The sequence below is a fragment of the Coenobita brevimanus genome, chromosome 87, assembly GCF_032717465.1.
Source record: "Coenobita brevimanus isolate Jiangsu-jjx chromosome 87, ASM3271746v2, whole genome shotgun sequence".
Taxonomy (NCBI): Eukaryota; Metazoa; Arthropoda; class Malacostraca; order Decapoda; family Coenobitidae; genus Coenobita; species Coenobita brevimanus.
In genome coordinates, this window is record NC_137040.1 from 7,983,065 (window position 1) to 8,003,743 (window position 20,679).

Consider the following 20,679-nt stretch of genomic DNA (forward strand, 5'->3'; position numbering starts at 1 on the left):
CTCAAGTTCCTTCCAAATTCCACATCCGCTCTCTTCTTACTCCCTCTTACTAATCTTTTCACCTCTCTTTCTTTCTTTCTGCATATAACTCTCTCTTCCGCCTCTCAACTTTTTCCACGCCCCTATTTCTCATCCATTCATTGTATGCTTTCTTCTTTTGTGCCACAGCCTGTCTCACCTTTTCATTCCACCACGCTGTTCCTTGCACACCCCTCCATCTTCTCTTCATCCCACACACCACAACACATGCTGCACATATTTCTTCTGTAAATATCCTGCACACACCTTCCTTATCCCCCATCTGCTCCAATTCATACTTTGCCCAATCGTTCCTCCACTTCTCTCTTATACTCTGCCTTTTTCTCATCCTCTTGTAACCTTTCCACTCTCCTTACACATACTCCTTCTTCCCGTCCCTCCCTCCTTCTATTTCTCCATCCTAATTGGACCTTGATTCTGGCCACCACCAATAGTGGTCAGAAAGTCCACTCCCCCAGCGTCTATAAGCTCTTGCATCCATTACACATTTTCGCATCCTTTCATCCACACACACATAATCAGTCATTGCCTTCCTTTCAGTCAGTTCACCACCCACCCTTATCATTCGCCATGTATACCTGTGGATCATCTTGTGCCTGAAAAGGGTATTGGCTATCACCAACCCCCTCCCAGCACAAATGTCCACTAACGCACTGCCATTCTCATATGTCTCAGCAGGCACACCCCACTCACCAACTATTCCATCCACCATCACATTCCCTGCTTTACTATTCATATCACTGATCAAAAACACTCTCACATTCCTTCCAAACTTTTCCATACACACTTCCACATTTGTCCAGAACTCTTCTCTCACTCTGCTTGCACGATCTTGCGTTTGTGCATACACACACACAATCGCCCACATTTGTATTCCAATTTTCGGTCTTACCCACACAATCCTTGACCCAACTGATCCTTACTCTCTTATGCTCTTCTTCCATCTTTTACTCACAACTATACATACTCCTTGTTTTGCCCTTTCATTCTCACTTACTCCTACATATGTACCCCATTGAAGCACCTTGACAATCTCTCTCTCTTTCACCTCATCATTCGCTCCCCTTACTTTCCAAGTTTTGATAACCATGTCCTTTGTCCAGTCCTTGGTCGTCATCTTTTGGTCAATCCTTGTCCGAGGCTTATTGTTTGTCCTTTTAGTTAGTAGTTTTAGTAGTTTTCCGGGGAGGGGCACTAACCCTCCGCCAACCCTTTTAGTCACCTTTTACGACAAGCAGGGATACTGGGGGAGTATTCTTGAAAAACCCCCCTACCCCCAGAGGGAGTAACCTAAGATGTTATAATCATAATAAAGATAAGATTAACGCTGCTAGAGTGGGTTGACCTTGATCTATGAAGGCTGCCATCCAATCTCAGTCTGAATCAGTGTCTTCTCAAGTCATGGGGATGTTTCACCTACAGTTTATGATTATACAGCATAATATTTCCTTAATACATAGACTGAAACATGTATTTTCCCTTTTTATCATGATTTATTCCTCGCATACATTTAGTTCATGAAGTTACTTATTATTTTATGATTGTTCAGAATTGCTGAGTTTCTGTATTGAGGGCAATGAAGCAGATGTGGTCTCATCTCATAGGGTCTTGTGCGAAGCTTACAGCATCTCCCCCACCCCCCCTCTCTCTCTCTGACTCCATGTGGGGGATCCTCCCTCTTACCCCTGGCGGAGTTGGGGAACACCCTCCCTCCTCTCCCATACAAGTCAGTTCACCTCAAAACTGTGGACAGTCATAGTACGTCATATAAAGGCGATTATTATCCTTGAGTAGAACAATGTAAATTATACAAATATATTGGGTTGAAATGTCAGTCTTGCGAAATGGAGCTTACACACAACAGACATCCTTCCTTAACGAAACTGTATCGAGGTTACTCCGCTTAACTCACGTGAACTGTTTCAAAGTAAATAATCACAGTGGTGCCACATCTCTTCAAACCCTTGTGCCCCTGTAACACGCGGGAGTGCTGGCAGCTGTACAGTACATACATTAGTGTTTATGTAGAGTGTTTTTTGGTTTTCATTGTTTTTTCTGCTTGGTTTTCTTGGCATTTACCATTACTTTGGATATTCCTGTGTGTGTTGATGTCTAAGTATGCCTGAATGACTGGAGTACACTGCCAAATTAAGCGTAGGTACTGTACAAGTAGGTTAGGTATAGGTTGGAGGTGGGTATAGGTAGGGTCTGGGTGTGGTATGGGAATAGTGTTCATTATCTAGAGTTTGCCACTACCCGGACATGCCTTTGGCTCTATTACGTCCGGATATTTGAGGGATTACTATATATATATATATATATATATATATATATATATATATATACACAGTATATATATATATAAGCATACATACATACAATAGTCCTTCCATTATCCAACGTAATAGAGCCAAAGGTATGTCCAGGAATTGGCAATGTCCAGATAATGAACAATATCCCTCCCTATTGTACCCTGACCCTACCAATACCCAACCTCCAACCTATGCCCAATCTATTTGTACAGTGCCTTTGCATACTTTGGCAGTGTTTTCCAGTCATTCAGGCATATGTAGATATCAAAACACGCTTAGGAATATCAAGAATAATTTTTAACACCAAAAAAAAAAAAAAAAAAAAAAAAAAAAAATCACCCCAGCTATACACTAGTATGTACAATACCCCTCCTGATTTTGGCAGTATTTTCTGGTCATTCTGCCATATTTCAACATCAAAACACACAGGAATATCCAAAAAATTTTAAACACCAGGAAAACCATGCAAAAAAAACATTGAAAACCGAGAAGTACCCAACCTGCACACTACTGTGTGTACAGTATCCATCCTAATTTTGGCACTGTTTTCAGGTCAATTGGCCATATTTAGACATCAAAGCACACATAGGATTATCCAAAGTAATGCTAAACACCAAGAAAACCATGCAAAAAATAAATAAAAAAATAAATAAAATCTGCCTATATATTCAGTACCCCTCCAAATTTTGGCAAGTTTTCTGGCCATTCTGCCATGTTGAGACATCAAAATGCACATAGGACTCTCCATATTAATGCTAAACACCAAGAAAACAACGTATAAACAACAAGAACAACAACAAAAACTGAAGACAGTTGGAAAATCAGTTATCTTTGAGTTATAGCTGCTTGTCCCCCCCCTCCCCCCCAAAAAAAAAAAATCCAAGGCCAAATGTATCACTGGAAATTGGTTATATTGATATAAATGGTATACCATCATGTTTGCTGGTGAAACTGATGAGTAAAATAAAAAATTGCAGAGAGAATAAATGGTGTTCAAGAGTAAACTTGCCTTCATACAATTACTCACTGTCCTAGTGCAAAATTTTGCCCACACCTTGCAAGAGTTAAGCATATATCTAGATGTAAAATTTCATGAGCTTTCTCGTGGATGTCGTGGCATTTTGATACGGCCAATAGTATTCAAATAAATCGCCAAAAACTTTTAAGAAGTCACGGGTCAGTGCTTTCAACATGAAGGAGGGGAGGGAGTGAGGGGGGAGCCAGGCAAACTGGGGAGCATGAGGGTATGGAGATGGGATGGGAGGGGGGGGGGGAGAAGTGAGGCTGTGGGCAGGATTTTAACCCTTCTGCCTCGTGGTGGACGGGTGCTTTTACCATACATTTACTCGTGGCTTGTGGTCTGTGTTAGACGCATGGTGGCCGTTCGTATATACAACTCCCTATGACCAAGCGACTTTGGATGTTCGGTAGAGAGATGGACGGCTGCTGTCATGGAACATGTATTCGTGGCTTGTGGTCTGTGTTAGACACTAATGGCAGTTGGGAAAGACTTATCCTGGTGGCTGCGCAGCTTTGGACATTCGGTGGGGATGTGTATGGATGTTTTGACACTGCTTGTGAGATTGTGGGTTACAGTCAGTATTGCTTGGGTGCTGAAGGCTTGGTGGGAGTGATCGGACCAGTGCACAACTTTGGCCATTCATTGCGGGAGCAGACAGACATTTTAGCTCAGGTCGTGGGTTATGGCCTATTTCCTATTCATGGCTCGAGCCCATTGACCACAATATTGAATGTTTGATCATGTTGGCTAGCCAGCCGTAGTTCTCTGGGGCTTTTACCTCTGGAAAATAACAAGTAAATTCAGACAGTGGTTTAATAGAACCAAGTTCCAGTATCTGGACAATGAACAGGTCCGGATACTGCACGTCCGGATGAATGAGGATTTATATATATATATATATATATATATATATATTTCACTCTTATCTTAAATGTCAGGACCAACTGCCTAGCCCCAGGCTCCTATGCCCCTCATGGGGCAATGTAGGATTGGATGATGGATGGATATATATATATATATATATATATATATATATATATATATATATATATATTGTAATATATCATCATCATCATCATCATCATCAGCCATTTGTGTGTCCACTGCAGGACCGGCCTATCCCAACCGAAGTGGGAATGATACAGCCAATGTATCTCTACCAAGTGGCTTAGGCTGTCTAGTAGAGATTGTATGTTGGGTGAGAAGTGATTGTAAGCGTAATTGTAGTGTTGGAGTGGCTCTGGATGTGTGTGTAGTCTGTGAACCAAGTGTAATCGGCCTGCGCAAGCCGACTGGGTGCAAGCATACTTTATAGTATGTGACACTGGTTCAACCACATCTCCCCTGATGTCTGCCAAGCAGTATGTGGCCAGAAGAACGCTCCCAAAGTTTATTACTCTGGTGAGGCGCAAACCCTCGTTCTTCAGTATACGAAAACGCACACTTTACTACTGTACCACAGAGGCTCCATTTATGTGTGTGTATATATATATATATATCTATATCTATTGCCAGACGCCTCAATCCCGTTTGGGGTGGCCACAAACAAATTGCCTCCAAGTCGCCCTGTCCCCTGCCATTTCACTGCCCTGCTCCCAACTCACACCCCCCTCTCTCATATATATATATATATACAGGTAAGCCCTTAATTCACGCGAACTTTTTTCATGCGATTTCGGTTATCCACGAGTTTTTCATACAATAATTAAAATATAAAATTATAGTATTCAAATAAATAATTTTAATGTACAATAGATATAAATAAAATATAAAAATGCCTACCTGCTGCCCGTGTGCATACATATGTGTGTGTGTGTGTGTGTGTGTGTGTGGGAGGTCGGTCTACCACGCACCACACAGTCAGTTTGAATCCAACGGTCGAAATATGCGTGACTTGCGAATCGTTATTTGTGGCTTATTTTTCTGCCTTCCAGTGATTGCTTGCCTTGTCTGCCAACATGGGGCCTAAGCGTAGTGCTAGTGATGCATGTGGTAACACAGCAAAACGGACTAGTAATGTGATGTTGCTGACAGAGAAAGTTGAAGTGTTGGACAAACTTAATGGAGGAATGTTGGCGACAATTCTCCGTCAGGACGATTCCCCGTCGTTTATTTACATACCAGTTTATTTAGCAAGTACAGTACACTAGTTTTTTACTTATATGAGTTATAAAACCCCCCTGAAAATTAGTTACTAAAGTATTAATTAATTAATAATAAGTATATTTATAGAATGACAGGAATCGTCCATGTTTTGATGGTGAATTGACTTCTTGGTGAATTGTCTTGGAACTGTGTGTTTGGGGTGAGTCAACTGTTCTTACAATAAAGAAGGCAGAACGTAGCATACGGGAGGCAGTGAGGGCTAGTGTACCAGACTGTGCTGAAGTGTCTCCACCTACGCCTGTGAACTGGCTCGGAACCGTATGTTTGGGGTGAATGAGTCAACTGTTTGGACAATAAAGAAGGCAGAATGTAGCATATGGGAGGAGTGAGGGCTTGTGCACCAGACTGTTGAAGTGTCTCCACCTACGCCTGTGCTTGTCAGGTTTCAGTGTTAAATTTCTTACATTTTTGTTGTTTTTCATACTTTATGCTAGTTTATAGGGTGTATGTAGTGCATAAACAGTATTATTCAGATGTAATATACTTAGTAGACATGCATAATTATGTGCACACAAGGGCAGAACATATACGCGAATTTACCACATATTCGAAGGGTCTGGGAACGTAACCCTCGCGTGAATTAAGGGCTTACCTGTATATATATATATATATACACATTATGTTGGGTGGTAACGATATAAACCAAATTTTGGCGCCTGGTGGTTTAGTGGGTAATTATGGTGCTCCAGTCACATTGAGCCGCTGAAGGCTTATATCCAAGGGGTGGTTGGGGTTTATTGCTCACGTAATACAGGGATGGGTGAGGCTGGTCTCTCTCATCTTATGTCAGGACCAACTTGCCTAGCCCTGGGCTCCTACGCTCCTCATGGGACAATATAGGATCGGATGATGATGATGATATATACAGTATATATATATATATATATATATATATATACAATATATACAGGTAAGCCCTTAATTCACGCGAACTTTTTTCACGCGATTTCGGTTATCCATGAATTTTTCGCACAATAATTAAAACAAGGATTGTGTAAAGTGTTAAGAATATATGGAGTAGATGGGAAGTTGTTGAATGCTGTGAAGAGTATGTACGATGGTGCGAAGGCTGCAGTGCGTGTGGATGGTGAACTAAGTGAATTTTTCTCTTTGAAAGTTGGGTTGAAACAGGGATGTGTCATGTCTCCATGGTTGTTAAATCTGTACATGGATGGGGTAATAAAAGAGGTACAAGGTAGGGTAGTGGATGTTGGAGTGGCCGTGGTGAGAAAGGATAGTGTTTGGAAACTCTCTGTACTGCTGTTTGCAGATGATACTGTGTTGTTGAGTGAAGACTAAGGGGAGCTGCAAGGCTTGGTGGATGAGTTTGGGAGAGTGTGTAAGAAACGGAATCTAAAGGTGAATGTAGGGAAGAGTAAGGTGATGGTCTTTGAGAGAGGTGAAGTCAGTGAATGTACAGCGAGGTTGGATGATGAGGAATTGGAAAATGTGAGTACGTTTAAGTACTTGGGTAGTGTGATGAGTAAGGATGGAGGTTTGGAGGGTGAAGTGCGTGTAAAGGTACAGCAGGGAAGAAAGGTTGCTGGTTCTTTGAAAGCAGTGCTAAGAAACAGGGAAGTGAGCATGGAAATGAAAAATTTACTACATGACTATTGTGATACTAACTCTAACGTACGGAAGTGAAGCTTGGACGTTGTTGGAAGGACACAAGTCAAGAGTGAGAGCAGTGGAAATGAGTTATTCAAGAGGAGCCTGTGGAGTCACATGGAGAGACAGGCTGACGAATGAGGATATAAAGGAGTGTTGTGGTGTGGATGTGGATGTGATAGGAAGCGTTATGAGGAACACACTGAGGTGGTTTGGCCATGTGGAGAGGATGGAGGGTGAAAGACTGACGAAGAGAGTGTATGTGAGTGAGGTGGAGGGGGGAAGAGGGAGGGGGAGGCCAAGGATGAGATGGAGGGATGGGGTGGAGAGGTATATGAGAGAGGGGGGGGTGAGTTGGGAGCAGGGCAGTGAGATGGCGAGGGACAGGGCGACTTGGAGGCGATTTGTTTGTGGCCACCCCAAACGGGATTGAGGCGTCTGGCAATAGATAGATAGATAAATAGAATTAAAACAAAATTATAGTATTCAAATAAATAATCTTAATATGCAAGAGAAATAAATAAAATATAAAAATGCCTACCTGCTGCCCATGTGCGTACATATATGTATGTGCATGTGTGTGTGTGTGTGTGTGTGTGTGTGTGTGTGTGTGTGTGTGTGTGTGTGTGTGTGTGTGGGAGGTCGGTCTACCACACACCACACGGTCAGTTTGAATCCGACGGTCAAACCATGCGTGACTCGCAAATCGTTATTTGTGGCTTATTTTTCTGCCTTCCAGTGATTGCTTGCCTTGTCTGCCAACATGGGGCTTAAGGTAGTGCTAGTGATGCATGTGGTAACACACCAAAACGGACTAGTAAAGTGATGTTGCTGACAGAGAAAGTTAAAGTATGGGACAAACTTAAGGGAGGAATGTCGGCGACAGTTCTCCGTCAGGACGATACCCCGTCATTTATTTACATACCAGTTTATTTAGCAAGTACAGTACACTAGTTTTTTACTTATATGAGTTATAAAATCCCCCAGAGAATTAGTTTTTAAAGTATTAATTAATCAATAATAAGTATATTTATAGAATGACAGGAAATCATCCATGTTTTGATGGTGAATTGACTTTGTGGTGAATTGTCTTGGAACCGTGTGTTTGGGGTGAGTCAACTGTTCTTACAATAAAGAAGGCAGAACGTAGCATACGAGAGGCAGTGAGGACTAGTGCAACAGACTGTGCTGAAGTGTCTCCACCTACGCCTGTGAACTGGCTCGGAACCGTATGTTTGGGGTGAATGAGTCAACTGTTTGGACAATAAAGAAGACAGAATGTAGCATACAAGTATGAGATAATGAGAGGCAGTGAGGGCTTGTGCACCAGACTGCTGAAGTGTCTCCACCTACGCCTGTGCTTGTCAGGTTTCAATGTTAAATTTCTTACATTTTTGTAGTTTTTCATACTTTATGCTAGTTTATAGGTGTATGTAGTGCATAAAGAGTATTATTCAGATGTAATATACTTAGTAGACATGTGTAATTATGTGCACACAAGGGCAGAACATATACACGAATTTACCACATACGCGAAGGATCTGGGAACGTAACCCTCGCGTGAATTAAGGGCTTACCTGTATATATATATATGTACAGTATGTATATATATATATATATATATATCATCATCATCGTCATCATCATCATCCGGACCTCCTTTCCCACCCAAGGGCAGGGTGAGGAGTAACAATGTCCAGACAGCCCAAAATTGCCCAGTCCAATGGGCCACGCTTCCATTCACTCGTCATTCAAGCCCCCGGAATCCTGGCTCTATCGGATATGCCAAAAACATTCACCATGTTCTGTAGCGTCACATATCGTATCTGGCAGAGTCGATCCAGTCGCTGCCACGTTAAAAAGGGGTGCCAAAAATCCCTGATCATGCACATCTCACAAAATTCATCCAGCCAGCTCGATCTCCTGTCAATTCCCTAGCCTCACCGACTTCCAAACCTCTCTTCCTCACACATTCATCCACCATATCTCTCCACCTTCTTGGCCGACCTTGCCCCCTCCCTCCTTCGAATTTGCTCAGATATACCTTCTTCACCACTCTATTGTTATCCATTCTCTCCACATGACCATACCATCTCAGTACACTCTCATCAATTCTGGTGTCCACCGACTTCCTCACTTCGCATCTTTCACGAATCACATTATTTCGTATCTTATCCATCCTCTGTACTCCACATACATTCCTCAGCAGTCCCATCTCCACTGCTCTTACTCTTGACTTTTCATTTTCATGCCACACCATAGTCTCATATCCATATGTTAAAGTTGACACTAACACTCCTTCATGTAAGCCTCGTGCAGCAGCAACACTCAAGCCTCTGTTTCTTATCAAGGCCTTCATTGCACCAGCTACTTTTCTTCCTTGTGTCACTCTACTTTCAACTTTTTTTTGCACATTTTCCTCTCGTTTCTATCACTGTACCCAGGTATTTGAACTCTCTCACCAATTCCAGTCTCTCTCCATTCACCGTTACATTGCACTGGGAGTCACCTTCTCTCTCAGTAACCATCACTTTACTGTTTTCTACATTTACTCTCAATGAATGACACTTACAGACATCAGCAAAACTCTGCACTAGCCTACCAGGTTCTTGTCTGGTACGTGCAAGCAGTACTGCATCATCAGCATACAACAATTTGAGAAAGTTGGAAAACAAATGTGGGCAATTGTGTGTGTGTATGCGCCAACGCAAGATAGTGCTAGAAGAGTGAGAGAAGAGTTCTGGACAAATGTAGAAGTGTGCATGGAAAAGTTTGGAAGGAATGAGAGAGTGTTAATGATCGGTGATATGAATGGTAAAGTTGGGAATGTGAAGGTGGATGGAATAGTTGGTGAGTGGGGTGTGCCTGCTGAGATAGATGAGAATGGGAGTGCGTTAGTGGACATTTGTGCTGAGAGGGGGTTGGTGATAGCCAATACCCTCTTCAGGCATAAAATGATCCACAGGTATACATGGCGAGTGATGAGAAGGGTGGGTGGTGAACTGAATGAAAGGAAGGCAATGATTGATTATGTGTGTGAGTATGAAAGGATGCGAAGATGTGTAATGGATGCAAGAGCTTATAGAGGTTGGGGGAGTGGACTTTCTGACCACTACTTGATGGTGGCCAGAATTAGGATTCAAGTAAGATGGAGGAATAGAAGAAGGGAAAGACGAGAGGAAGGAGTAGTTGCAAGGAGAGTGGAAAGGTTACAAGAGGATGAGAAAAAGGCAGAGTATAACAGAGAAGTGGAGGAACGATTGGGCAAATATGAATTGGAGCAGATGGGAGATGTGGAAGGTGTGTGTAGGATATTTACAGAAGAAATATGTGCAGCATGTGATGTGGTGTGTGGAAGGAAGAGAAGACAGAGGGGGGTGCAAGGAACAGCATGGTGGACTGAAGAGGTGAGACAGGCTGTGGCACAAAAGAAGAATGCATACAATGAATGGATGAGAAATAGGGGCGTGGAAGAAGTTGAGAGGCGGAAGAGAGAGCTATATGTAGAAAGAAAGAGAGAGGTGAAAAGATTAGTAAGAGAGAGTAAGAAGAGAGTAGATGAGGAATTTGGAAGGAATTTGAGTGTAAAGTGGAGGGACTATAAGAAAATGTTCTGGAAAGAGGTGAAAAGAGTAAGACAGGGTGGAAGTGAGGTTAGCAGGGGAGTGAAAGATAAAAATGGTAGATTACTAGTGGAGAAGGGAGAAAAAGTGAGCAGATGGAGAGAACACTTTAAGGAATTGTTGAACATAGGGGATGGAAGTAATGCGAGTATAAGTGGCTGGGGAATGGCTGGGAGAAGGAGGGAGGTGAGAAGACAGGAAGAAATCAGTAGGATAGAAGTTGTGGAAGCAATGAAGAAAGTTAAATTGGGGAAAGCCCCAGGAATTGATGGAGTCTGTGGTGAAATGCTGAAACATGGGGGAGAGATAGTAGTAGAATGGATGTGGAAGCTGTGCAGATTGGCCTGGGAGGAAGGTAGAGTCCCAGAGGATTGGAAGTCAGGTATAATTATTCCCTTGTACAAAGGAAAAGGGGAAAAAGAAGTGAGTGGTAATCATAGGGGCATTTGTCTTCTTAGTATAATAGGAAAAGTGTATGGTAGGATACTTATTGACAGAATTAGAGAAAGAACAGAGAAATTAGTTGGAGAAGAACAGGGAGGCTTTAGGAAAGGAAGAGGTTGTTTAGATCAGATATTCATTCTTAGATCTTTAGTGGAAAAGTTTCTAGAGAAGGGAAAGAAATTGTATGCGGCTTTCATGGATTTGGAGAAAGCATATGACAGGGTGGATAGACAAGGATTGTGGAAAGTGTTAAGAATATATGGAGTAGATGGGAAGTTGTTGAATGCTGTGAAGAGTATGTACGATGGTGCGAAGGCTGCAGTGCATGTGGATGGTGAACTAAGTGAATTTTTCTCTTTGAAAGTTGGGTTGAAACATGGATGTGTCATGTCTCCATGGTTGTTCAATCTGTACATGGATGGGGTAATAAACGAGGTACAAGGTAGGGTAGTGGATGTTGGAGTGGCCCTGGTGAGAGGGGATATTGTTTCGAAACTCCCTGTACTGTTGTTTGCAGATGATACTGTGTTGTTGAGTGAAGACGAAGGGGAGCTGCAAGGCTTGGTGGATGAGTTTGGGAGAGTGTGTAATAAACGGAATCTAAAGGTGAATGTAGGGAAGAGTAAAGTGATGGTCTTTGAGAGAGGTGAAGTCAGTGAATGTACAGCGAGGTTGGATGGTGAGGAATTGGAAAATGTGAGTACGTTTAAGTACTTGGGTAGTGTGATGAGTAAGGATGGAGGTTTGGAGGGTGAAGTGCTTGAAAGGGTACAGCAGGGAAGAAAGGTTGCTGGTTCTTTGAAAGCAGTGCTAAGAAACAGGGAAGTGAGCATGGAAGTGAGAAAGTTACTACATGACAGTATTGTGATACTAACTCTAACGTATGGAAGTGAAGCTTGGACGTTGTTGGAAGGACACAAGTCAAGAGTGAGAGCAGTGGAAATGAGTTATTTAAGAAGAGCCTGTGGAGTCACATGGAGAGACAGGCTGACGAATGAGGATATAAAGGAGTGTTGTGGTGTGGATGTGGATGTGATAGGAAGCATTATGAGGAACACACTGAGGTGGTTTGGCCATGTGGAGAGGATGGAGGGTGAAAGACTGACGAAGAGAGTGTATGTGAGTGAGGTGGAGGGGGAAAGAGGGAGGGGGAGGCTGAGGATGAGATGGAGGGATGGGGTGGAGAGGTATATGAGAGAGGGGGGTGTGAGTTGGGAGCAGGGTAGTGAAATGGCGGGGGACAGGGCGACTTGGAGGTGATTTGTTTGTGGCCACCTCAAACGGGATTGAGGCGTCTGGCAATAGATAGATAGATAGATAGATACACAGTCTTAGTTATTACAACACTTCATCTTTCACATGTGTCACTCTTTGTACAGACCCCCCCCCCTCCTTTGTTTATCATCATCATAGGGAAGGGCTACTTCTGACTGTCCACAAAGGACAAAAGTGAATGAATTATATACTGGAGCTCTACAGGACAGGGATTGTTCCCCCCCCCCCCCCCCCGGGGGGGTTTTTTTTTTTTTTTTTTTTTTTTTTTTTTTTTTTTTTTGAGAATGGGTGTGTCGTACAGGTGATTATGCACAGTTTTGTCTGAACTGTTTGACCTGTCAGGTGGAGCAGAAATTTTTGAAGACTTTAAGTAATGAGCAGAGGGATGTGTGGCCTGCATTTATTGGGAGCTCTGTTGATAGTTCTCTTGATCTTGTAATAATCTGTTGCTGTTTCTGAATCCCTTCCACCTCATGTAAGTGGATAGGTGGTTAAGGTGATGATTCATATTTAATCACTAAGCAGTTGCTCAGTGAGATTTATTTAACTTTTTTATTCATGAAAAGTAAGTTTCATTTAGCCAGTTCAGAGGCAGAATGTTAGATAGTGTGGAGGCATCATGCTAGATAAATGAAGGTCTCCTGGTAGATCAAATAGAGGACTACATAGGTATATTACCTGTACATTGTATGGGTGTGATAATCAGGGCCATCTTGTCATAAATTTGGGGAGTGAATAGCCTACCCCTGGGCCCCTGTGCTCCTAATGGGGCACCACAAAATTGGATGATGGATGGATCTGGTTCATTCATTTATAAAGGTTCCAACATGCATGCATGTGTCGGCCTAGGTCACCTACTGGCGGCTCTCCATGTTGTTTGATCTCTGGCTACCTTCCTGTTCAGTCCCTTATCCCTGAGGTCACTCTCTGTGACTTCATCCCACATCTTTTTTGGTCTGCCTTTCGCAATCCCACCCTCAGCTTTAACACTTTTCACTTTGCGCACCCATTTGTCATTCCCCATCCTTTCCACATGCCCAAACCATCTCAGTCTACCTCTCCTCATTACAACACCAAGGATTGATATATACTGTATATTTTTAATTATATATATATTTTTTTTCAACAGGCTTATATGAATTTGGGTGAAAATGAATTGGCTAGAACGGATTTTCAAGCTTGCTTAAACATAGAGGAAAACAATAATGCAGCCAAGCATCAACTGCAGCTGTGCAATGCACGAATCAAGGCGGAAAAGCTGAAAGAGAAGAAGATCTATGGTGGAATGTTTGAAAAATTTGCCAGACAAGACAAAGCAGTAAGTCAATTTTTGTATTTCCTTTTGCTTTTTTAAAAATTATTATATGCAGTCTTGATCTTTTAGGTCCTTTAGGGCTGTTACATACAGGTATTCTATCCATTTTTTTATTTTATGAATTATAGGTAATGGCCCTCCTGAATAAGTCTTACCAATGAAACAAAGAGTTATTTACAGTACTTGTACTAGCTGTTTGTCAGAGAAGTTTTTAGACTTATACATAGCCAACACCACCTTCTTGCAGTTGCTTTGATCTGGTGAAAGTCTTAAAGCTACATGCTGTTGTCTGATTGTCAGTACCAGGGTAATTCCCTGTCTAGAATGATTGCCATGTCCTACTTATTACAGTATAGCAATATTCAAATAACCTGCCATAATTCAGCTAAAGCCATGTTGGATAATGCATTTTTTGGATAATGCCAGATTACCCCCACAGCCCCTCCACAATGGTATAACCCCTCGAAAAATGCTATATTTATAGCGTATAACTTTATGAACATAGAAAAAACAAACCCCGAAGTGTTTTCCTGATAAAAAGTCATGGTACACTATATTATACAGTATTAATGTATGGTACATGTGGTACGGCCTTGTTAAACAAATTCTCATTATGTATTAAATCGCTGCAACAATCGTTCAAAAGTTATTCCGTGTCTGGGTACAACATTGAAAATATTAATTGCAATTTTGCTAGAATATTTTCGAATGAGGATATAAAGAAGCGTTGTGGTGTGGTTGTGGATGTGATAGGAAGTATTATGAGGAACACACTGAGGTGGTTTGGCCATGTGGAGAGGATGGAGGATGAAAGACTGACGAAGAGAGTGTATGTGAGTGAGGTGGAGGGGGGGTAGAGGGACGGGGAGGCCGAGGATGAGATGGAAGGATGGGGTGGAGAGGTATATGAGAGAGGGGGGTGTGAGTTGGGAGCAGGGCAGTGAAATGGCGCGGGACAGGACGACGTAGAGGCGATTTGTTTGTGGCCACCCCAAACGGGATTGAGGCGTCTGGCAATAGATAGATAGATAGATAGATATTTTCGACAGCCACCTCCAAGAATCTTGTGCAGATGCCGTGACATATGCAAGCCAAGATGGCTGCACAATGTTTACAGTGGCTGTGATTGTCTGCCATTCATTTTATTTTGTGCATGAAAGGCTACTGAAACACCATTGTTATTGCCAGATAACAGTACAAGTGAGTAGCAACTAGAACAGTGTTCAATATTAGATGGAGTGATACCTTTTTGTGTGTGAAATATTGAAACTGTGACTTGGAAATCATGTCAACCATACATACAGAGCCTCCCCATAATGGGTCTCTAGTCAGCTGACTGAGGCAAGATGGCCACCCAGCATTTACATTTACTGATCATCTGCCTTTCATTCTATTTTGTGCATTATAGGCCACTGAAATGCCATTGCTATCACCAGATAACAGTGCAGTTGCTTAACAAGTAGTGGAGTGGGGAATATGAAATGAAGTGATACCTTTTTGTGTGTGAAATGCTGAAACTTGTGGCACGGAAGTCATGTCAACCGTACATACAGAGCCTTCTCATGATAGGCCTCTAGTCAGCTGACCAAGGCAAGATGAGCGCCGAATGTTTACATTCGCTGTGATTGTCTGCCCATTCATTTTATTTTGTACATGAAAGGCTACTCAAATACCATTGCTATTGCCAAATAACAGCACAAGTGCTAAACAGATAGTTCAGTGTGTGATACTAAGTGAAGTATTACCCTATTTTTTTGGATGGAGCGATCATCCAGGACCTCCAACTGTCCCTTAACATAGAGGGTGGACCCTTGGTGATAACTCGTACAGCCATAGGACTAAGGGCAGTCTCCCCCCCCCCCTCTTCCCCAAGGCTTTGCAGTTGAGGTCACCCATCGTTACCCCATTGAACCCATGTATATTGACCTCATTACCTGGCAAATTGTTATGCAACAGGGCTTCATTTGACACAACCCTGTCGCATAATGAGGCCAGACTCTATAGTACAGTATACTGTACATCCAGTGATTCGTGCAGAAAAAAATAGACACGCAATAATGCAGTAAATGAAAGACGTGCTGTGCAGTACAGTATTTTACAGTAAAATATCCACTGTATTTCCCAGCACATATTGCGCATTTTTTTTAGCCAAAAAAATGCTCTCAAAGTATGTTCTGCGCATTATACGATGAATCACCCTATTTTAATAAGGAAGGAGTGGGGCACAGTCAAACCCAGAAGTGTCCATGTCATCCTGAAACTGATGAAAGCTTACCTATGTACTATATTTTATCCTTCATGGTCACATGGCTGTGTTTACACCAGGCCTGTATTATTATGTTATCATACAATGAACAATTCTTCAATCTTTATCAAAGTACTGTAGGGGCATCAGTACTTTTGGTTTTCACGTTATAGACGACATTGTAAATGTATTGTTTACTGCCACCTGTATGGACAGTGTTACCAAACAGTAAACTTCAGAAATGCTAAGCTCAGCTTTAAAACATGCTAAACTATAGCACAACACTGCTATACCGTTATATCGTAAATAATGAAGTTCATGAATATCCGTAAAGAAGTAGCAATTTCATTTGCTTTTAGGCAAAAGGAATGGCAGAATATGATGTCAGAGTTACAACAGAATTTTCGCCAGCCTTGGTAACACTGCAGTTTGGTAGCTGGTGTGTCAGGCCAAAACAAATGCCATATGGCGGTTGTTTTGAGTGGTTAGACATTTTTTTCTCTGGGATTTTAGATTCCCCAAAGATAAAGCAAGAAACAACACAGATCCCAGTACATCTGAAATTAGAGTGCTATTATTTGTAAAGAAATAAACTTGTTAAGAGCAGCACAGCAAGTATCCAATGACATTGTGGTAAAGTAGGTGGAAATCTTGCAACCGCTAATACCAATACACTGCTAATACCAAGGCTGCAGCCCTAGCATATATTTTGTATGGATGGTGGGTGTTGGCCCCGAAGTGGTGACATGTGGAGATGTAGGAGGACTACTGGGCCCCAAGGAGGACTACTGGGACTTGGGAATAGGCCTTGAAACTTTTGTCTGGAGTCGGACACGTAAAAAAAAATAAATAAATAAAAATAAAAACGTTCGTGTTAGGCTAGGCCTAGGCCATAGGTGTGTTCTAAATTTTCTCTCGAAAAGTAGGGTGCAAATTTTGTGCCTGAACACACTATACACCGGGAAATACAGTAGCTGCAGTGTACTGTAATCATCATACTGTACCATAGTATTGTAAAGATTCTGATTTTTCCCATGTGGTTAAGGGTGTAGAGGAAATTCCTAGTGCGTTACAGTGTAAATCACCTGATTATCTTTCACTTCTCAAGGGACAGGATGTTCCTTGTGTGCTTGGTGGGAGAGGAGACCATGTACACACATGCAAGCAGCTTAAGGTCCTGCTAAAGCCATGGTGTGGCAACAAAGGACACAAACTTCATGAAATCTTAGCATGCACCTGCACCAAACTGCTTACTGTGTGTGACAGACTGACTGGGCAGTCTGCGCTTTAAAATTTTGGTGGGCATTGCTGGTGGTGAGAAGCAGTGAGAGGTTTGAAAAATTCAGTTTTCTGGCACGCTGTTGGTTACGGTAATTAAAAGAAACAAACAGACAAACAAAACGGATATTGCCTTAAGTGTGATGATGAGCTGGATACACAGATTAATGTTGCTTTATATATGGAAGTTGAGGAAGCTGGAGTTGATGAAGGACCAAAATAAATGGATGAAGGAACTGGGGAGCTTGAGACAAGGGTGTGGTACCCATTTCTCAACCTGCTAGTTGATGTAGTGACATATCTGGCAAACATATGTGAGTCTCATCTACTGTTTAAAGAATTCATCATCATCATCATCTGGATCTCCTTTCCTACCCTAGGGCAGAGTGAGGAGTAGCAGTGTCCAGACAGCCCAAGGTTCAATGAACCACACTTCCATTCACTCATCTTTCAAGCTTCCGGAATCTCGGCTGTATCTGATATGCCAAAAAACTTTCACCACATTCTGTAGCTTCACATAAATGTATCCGATAGAGTCAATATGGATGCTGTCATGTTAAAAAGGGGTGCTGAATCCCTGATCATGCACTTCTTCACACAATATTCATCTAGCCAGCTCAATCTTATCAGTCTCGTAGCCTCACCATCTCTCTCCTCCTCACACACTGGTCCACCATATCCCTCCACCTTTTTCTTGGCCTACCTTGCTTCTTCCCTCCTTCAGATTTTCTCAGATATACCTTTTCACCACACTTTTGTTTACCATTCTCCCCACACGACCATACCATCTCAGCACACACTTCTCGATTCTGGTGTCCTCTGACTTCCTCACTCTGCATCTTTCACGAATCACACACACAGGTCGCCAACAGAGACAACGCTGCTTGTGGATCGTGGGGAAAAAAATCGCCCAGTCAGCATCGAAAATGAGACCAGCCTATTGTGATTATGTGAATGAGTGCATGAATGGTGGTCCTGATGGACATTAGTACAGTATTAAAAAACAAAAAAATGCAGGTTTCGGTCAGAAAGAGTACAAGATTCAGTGGAAATACAAAGTTTCCATATGGCTGCATCATGGCGGAGAGGGACCATTCATTGTTTACATCTGGTGAAGGGGAATTTGTGGGCTTCTCCGATGAAGATATGGGTAAAGGAAGTACTAAGCTGAACCAAACAAGAATAGCAGGAGTGGAGAAAACAGCAGAGAGGAATGTCCCGGAGTTAAAAATGGTATGGGCAGTAATTAGAGAGTTGCAGGAATGGACCTTAGAGCAGGAGAAAGAGATCAAAGTACTGCAGAATAAATTGGAAAAAGTTTGCACATGCAGTGATGAACAAGAAAGAGAAGTTACAGAATTAAAAGTGAGTAACGAATCTGCCTCAAATGAAATAAAACATCTCAAGAGGGAAAATAAGAGGTTGGAAGAAGAAAGGGACAGGATGAAAAGTAAACTAGATGAGTATGAATCAAAATCAAGGATGCAAGATTAGCACATTAAGGAAATCAAGAAGCAAAACAAAGGGTGGAAGAAAATTCAAGAGGAAGGAAATGTAAATATGAAAGAGATTACAGAATGACAGAGTAAGGAAAAGGTGGAGAAGGAAATGGGTAGGGTACTGAGAAGTAGAGAATCTTTAGTCAGGGATGTAACAGATAAGAAAAAATGTGTAATAATTTCAGGAGTAAAAGAAATACATATGACAGTAAGATCAGAAAGAGAAACAGAAGAACTGAGTAAAGTTAAAGAGATAATATCAGTAGTTTTGGAGGGTAACAGCAAAGCTCAAGAAGAGATTGAAGAAGTGTTTAGGTTGATATAGTACGAGGAAGGAGGGATGAGGCCATTTAAGGTAAAGTTTTAATTCCCAGGTAATGGTAAATGAAATCATCAACAGAACATGGGAATTATCAGACAAAGAGGGGTTGAAGAATGTTTGAATAAGGAGAGATGCAAATGAGGAAGAAAGAGCTAAGATAAAGGAGCTAGTAAAGGAAGCGAAGGCAAAAAATGAACAGAGACTGGAGGAAGAGAAGACAGTGTTCTGGTGAAGACTTCTGGATCAGAAATTAAGGAAGTGGTACCGATGGAGAGAGGGAGAGAAGAAAGAATAAAGAACAATGAAAAAAGTTTGAAAATGGCATATACTGATGTTCATGGTTTAATATCGGCAAGGTTAGATTTCAGCGATTTCTTGAGCGTACATGAACCAGATGTTATGTGCTTTGTAGAGACCAAGTTAAGAGAGGATATTGATATCCATGTGGGAGATGGTAAAAACAAACCGTGAAGAGACAGAAAAGAAAAATGAGGAGAAGTGATGATAGCAGCGAAGAATAACAAACGTGGATACTGTGGAAATGGGAGAGGGTAGAGCTGAAGTGATATACGCTCATACCTCAATTTAAGGGACCTCCATTTAAGGGATTCCATATTCTACCTGACAAACGGCCAAGACCATTCAAAAGTGATACATAATGTGTAGGTTATACACATTAATATGTTTCTTTATACAGTACCTGTAAAATAATATTCATAGTCATATAAATAAGTAAGAAAAGTTAAACAATCACTGCATTTCATAAGAAGATTGTCTTTATATGTGGTAAAACAATGAACATTTTCAAGTAAGGGACAAGTTGATTCCCCATTTAGTCCCTGAAATTGAGGTTTGCGTGTATATTAAAATAGAAACAGGAGAGAATGGCAAGAGAGATATGGCAATAGTATATGTTCCCCTTAAGCCCTCCGTGGCCGAAGGCCCGGAATTTTCTGTGCACACCAGGCCGACACTGGGGCCATTTTTTGAAGCCTCGAATTTTTTTTTTTTTTTTTTTTTTTTTTCTTGTCATATTGAAGAGAAAGTTCAGATGCACCTAGCAGTGCAAATCCCAGCTTCCTAGACGCATTTTATTGCTTGCAATGGAGCGTGGAAGTTGCAGAAATATCGGCAACCGATATCGCTGCCCAGGAGCGTGCCGCAGCGCAATTGGGCAGGTGTTGTTTTTTTTTTTTTTACCTCCCAAAACAATACTAATGGTGCTGAAATGTTGTGCATATATGAGATATGATGATATCGAATGATTTCAGTACATAATCTATTAGTAATGGCTGGAAAAAAAAAATGTTATGAATACTTTTGCACCTTTTTAATATAAAATATGTTTATGGTAGTTTCAAGTTATTTTTAAAGTTATCATTGTGCCCATGCTTGGTAAAGGGAGCAAAAGAGTTGAATTTTCAGTCCTAAATGAGAAAACTGCACATCCTCCAAGGTTAGACTCTGCCACAGGAGCATAAAGTGGAGGGTCAGATCCGATTAGCAGTGTGGAGGTTGAGTCGCAACTTCGA

The 20,679-nt window shown here is 41.7% G+C and overlaps 1 protein-coding gene across 1 annotated transcript in view; it reads left to right on the top strand.

Moving 5' to 3' along the window:
• The window catches only part of LOC145411056 (peptidyl-prolyl cis-trans isomerase FKBP4-like), a 243,087-nt gene that overhangs the window by 199,043 nt on the left and 23,365 nt on the right, over positions 1-20,679 (top strand). The window contains exon 10 of the mRNA XM_080281129.1: positions 13,618-13,806. Within this exon, the coding sequence (XP_080137255.1) occupies positions 13,618-13,806 (189 nt within the window). The remainder of the gene's footprint in view (positions 1-13,617; positions 13,807-20,679) is intronic.